General features: G+C 45.6%; 1 protein-coding gene across 1 annotated transcript in view; it reads left to right on the top strand.

The window, feature by feature from the left end:
• PEX14 (peroxisomal biogenesis factor 14) overlaps positions 1 to 4,153 on the top strand; it is a 117,932-nt gene extending 113,779 nt beyond the window's left edge. Inside the window, exons 8-9 of the mRNA XM_018559036.1 lie at positions 504 to 595; positions 3,158 to 4,153. Of these exons, the coding sequence (XP_018414538.1) occupies positions 504 to 595; positions 3,158 to 3,584 (519 nt within the window). The 3' untranslated portion in view covers positions 3,585 to 4,153. The remainder of the gene's footprint in view (positions 1 to 503; positions 596 to 3,157) is intronic.
• Positions 4,154 to 4,444: the final 291 nt, after the last annotated feature.

A 4,444-nucleotide genomic window follows, 5' to 3' on the forward strand; every position in this document is an offset into this window, starting at 1 on the left:
CCCCCCAAGTCCCCCCCCCCCCCCCCCCATAACATCACAGTCCTACTTTATATTCTTCATCACATTGCCGCTGCAGGAGCATGGCAGAGGGCGGAAGGTGGAGCACGTCTGGACTGAGGCAAACTTCTGTCCTCTTCTGAATGCTAGATGAGGTCCTGGATGCAGTCCAGTGGCTGGTTCTTTTGCACCATTAAAATGCATGACACTATGCAAAAATTGAAGGCACCCCTGACAAAGCCAGAAGGCTCCCAGGTTGGGGAAGGCTGACTTAGAACCACTCACTTACTATGGGCATACAGAGATGCTAAAAAATAATTTTGTTATGTATTATGACTGTTACAATCTTTGTCATGGGTCCTCATAAACGGTGATTGTCCCTTAGAAAGGGTAGTTGTTTTCTGCAATTCCGTTGAGGTTTTCTCAGGTACTCATTGTAAATGTAAACAGTATTTAATACATTTCTTTCAGTTTTTAACCATGATATTTCTCTTTGTGCTTTGTAGGCCTTCAATTCATCTAACACTATTCTGGAATCTCAGAACATCCAGGAGTTAAAGTCTGAAATCTACTCTCTGAAAGGGTTGCTGCTGAACAGGTACTGGAGGTTGTGGTGGAGATGCTGGCAGGGCAGTCACTTCATTCATGTGTTCCGTTTTTGATTTCCACTCACCTCATAGTTCTAGCCGACCTGTGACAATGAGACTGTCACAGGTCGGCTCAGTAGATCGGGAGGTGAGCGAATACATACCGGCGTTCGCTCACCTCTCGATCCTGTCACGGCTCTCTGCCGTGACAGGGGAGGGGCTGGATTCCCCGCTCCCCGATCCGCCAGCGCTGACTGGTGCAACGGACGGGGGAGGGGGCGGGTACAGCTGGCTCTGCCTTTAGATAGGCAGAGCCAGCTGTCAGTCACGCAGCTGGGCGGATCCCGGCACAATTGTCGGGATCCGCTTAAGCTGGATAGAATAACTTAAGGGCTAGTTCACACCAGCCCCAGTGTGTTCAGGCCCGATTGGTGCCGGAACACACTGGATCGTATCCCGACTGGCTCACTTTGTTTTGGGGCGGGACGGGGCGTGGCGGTGCATTAAGGTCAATGGCACCGCAGCCACGCCCTCTGACCGCAGTACGATCAACTGCACCGGAACACGTGGCACATCAATGCCTGCATTTTTTGCGGTCAGAAATAATAGTGCATGCGGCATGAAGTGGACTTCCTCAGACATATTTTAATTCATGTCAAGTGCAGAGTGCTAGGTAATGCGTAAAGGTATTTATTACCACTCACAGAGATCACAGTACTCCCGCTGACAAAGCCTATGGCACAATATTTGTTTAGGCACAAGCCAGGGTCACTACTTCCTGGACTTAGATGAGAGAGATGACACAATTGTGTAAATCCTGGTGTCTGTGCAATTCTTGGCTTAGTTCACAAATGTCTGTCAAGCATCAGTTCTTGCAGCAGACTCTCACCTTGTGAGGCGCTACCAGGTTACATCGTACAGCGTGATCACCGGAGGAGAGGAAACTGAGGAAATGCTTCCTCCTGTCTGCAGCATAGTCATGGTATCATCTCAGCTTAGGCAAAGTCACTGGGCTCAAACTCAATGATGATGTTTAATGATGAATCAGTTTGTTTGTTTTTTAATCACAAGGGAAGTTCCAGCTCATATCATGTTATATTTTTTAAAACCGTAATACATTTTTGGTACTGCCGCTTTGTACTGTATATGTGGTAACCAAATCAAGCTGAAAGGTGATATACAGTATATCAATATTGCACACCAGGGATCCTTTTGCTATTGTCGTCTCCACCTGTGACGCAGTATACCTCCAATCTTTGTCCCATGCAATCTCCCATCTAGCTGTGTTCACAGAAGGGTGTTCTTGTTCGTAAAGCTGGCCAGTTACAAATGTACTTCAATATGAATAGCCAACTGTCCCTATTTTATTAGGCATGCATTTACATGTGTAGCATTGAGAAGAGGGTTAAGGGTTACATGTGATCACTCCCCCCCCCCTTAGTTTCCATTTTGTTTATATGTGAGCTGGATTTGAATACAAACCTATCATTGTATACCCGTAGCACAGACACGTTTCGGCTGTATTTTCTTTTTTTTTTCAAGCCACTAGGAAATCCTGATTGGTTGCCAGGTACAAAGCTTCTTTTTTTTTTTTTTTCATAAAAAAAACTGTCTGTTTTATAAATTGTCATCCACCTTTCCACTGGGGGTCAGGTGACCCCCATGACAGCCTGTATTGGCGGGCTGTAACCAGTACATTCCAGGACAGCAGAATGTCCTACACATCCAGACACCGATGACTAAATGTCCAGAGTCAGCTAGTGCTGTCCTGGGAAGAGCGTTTTAATTATTTTTACAGGTTTTAATTTCACCGTCCTATTTGACATCATGGTCCGATCGAAGCTATAATTCACTGAAATGCTATAATTGATATCGCATTATCAGCCAAATTAATTTTCTTTATGACCATCGCTGGCACCATAACGTCAGAACCAGATACAGCAAACTCCAACAAGCTTCCAAAGTACAACGGTTCCTCCCATTAGCCTCGGCTTGCTGGAGGCAGTAGATGATTTATTTAGATGTAATTAAAAAAAAAAAAGCATGCTGGGACTTATAGTTGAACAGCAAATGGTAGAAAATAGGCTTCCTGTGGTCACACTGAGACCTTCTAACAGTAACAAGTCTCACTTCTGCTTTTACTTTCTGAACTGCACTGAAAGATGACATCGTATTCACTGCGGCCTGTTTAAGCTTTGTCAATCTTTTTCTAAAAAGAACAATTTTACTCCGATGGATAACTTTGAGATAATACTTCACACCTTTCTTGCTGCTTCGGCTTTCCTCCAGTCCTGGCTTCCTGTCTTAAAGGAAAAGCTGCCTGACATCACACACTGTCTGCCAGCTTCCGAGGCCACAAAACAGCATCAAATAATAGAGCGCTAAAGTTGTTTACATTTTGTTTAATTACGGGGGCTTCCTTATTTGGCACAGATGTGACCTGTCGGCAGCATGGAAAATGTATGTGAGGTCAGGCAAATGGTAGACTTCAGGTGATCTTGTTCTGAGTCATTTATAAAGCTGTGGCATAGTTCAGATGGCATGTTTTGACTTCTTTCTCTTTCCATTACCAGGAGGCAATTCCCGCCATCTCCATCTACACCTAAGATTCCGGCTTGGCAAATGCCCATGAAACCTCCCAATTTACCCAACCAGGCTACGGTTAACCACAACAGCAGCAGTGACATTTCCCCCGTCAGCAATGAGTCTGGCTCCTCTTCTCCCGTCAAGGAAAACCACAGCCCCGAGGGAGCAAAAGTCAATTCCCACCACCTGTCCACCGCCAGGGAGGAGGACCCCGAGATCGACGTTCAGAGCCAAGTGCGCATGGAAGTCCAAGGAGAGGAGGAGGACGAAGAAGATGAAGAGGACGTTGGACATGCCGACGAAGAGGATTGCATGGGGGTCCAAACCGAAGACCGCCGGGGAGGAGATGGACAGATCAATGAGCAAGTGGAAAAGCTGCGTAGGCCAGAAGGAGCCAGCAACGAGATGGAATGATTGCATCTCCACCCCGCTACCTCCATCTCCCTGACGTGTTCTAGGGTTCATACCGCCAAGGAACTGTGTGATCTATTGTGGTACAGTTCTATATACAGTTATACGAAAGCAGATGTCTATCGCAAGCGAGTTTTTGTAGTGCTCTTCCGCGTCGCTGTCCGTTCAGCTGTCTTCTCATTGTGTCTGCACAGTGATCTCTCCATCTATGTAAATGACAGATCTATTCACTTTACCTTCCTCAATAGATCCCCGTAGTTCTCTTTCCGCGGTCTTCCCGCATGCAAGGAAACGTGACAACGGAAGCCGGGATGCGCTCTATCCTTATTTGTGGGGGAACACGTCCCTTTTTCCAGAGGTAGAGATGAAAGAAGAGAATGCTCACCCATCATCCAATTTTTAAATCACCTCTTGTAGTGTGTTTTGCACACAACCTGTAATCACCATTTGTCCCACTGTGAGCAGTGTGCGTGTGCCACAGACTTGTCTGAGTGTTACACATGTTGTGCATTGCAATCGAATGAGCAAATAAAAGCTTACCAATTAACATAGTTAGCTACAATGTTGAATAAGACACAATTTGTTTTTTTTCCGGAGCGTGGCGCAAGTCTTTCGTTGTTTCTTAAAATAAATAATTTGCATCTGAGTTTTCTACTGATGCTATATATGTGAGCCACTTGTATAAAGAAAATAGAGAATAGAGATCCCTCACCTCCTGCTTTTCAGTCATTCCCTGTCGAGGTGGTTCTATTCTAAGTAGATATTTTTAAAGGGCTCGCCCCGTTCTTGCGTTAGCCAGTTCTGTTCCAGGGTAATTTATGACACATTGGTCATGCCACTATAATTCGTGCTTGATTTGTATG

The sequence above is a fragment of the Nanorana parkeri genome, unplaced genomic scaffold (assembly GCF_000935625.1).
Source record: "Nanorana parkeri isolate BGI_ZX_2015 unplaced genomic scaffold, ASM93562v1 scaffold376, whole genome shotgun sequence".
Taxonomy (NCBI): Eukaryota; Metazoa; Chordata; class Amphibia; order Anura; family Dicroglossidae; genus Nanorana; species Nanorana parkeri.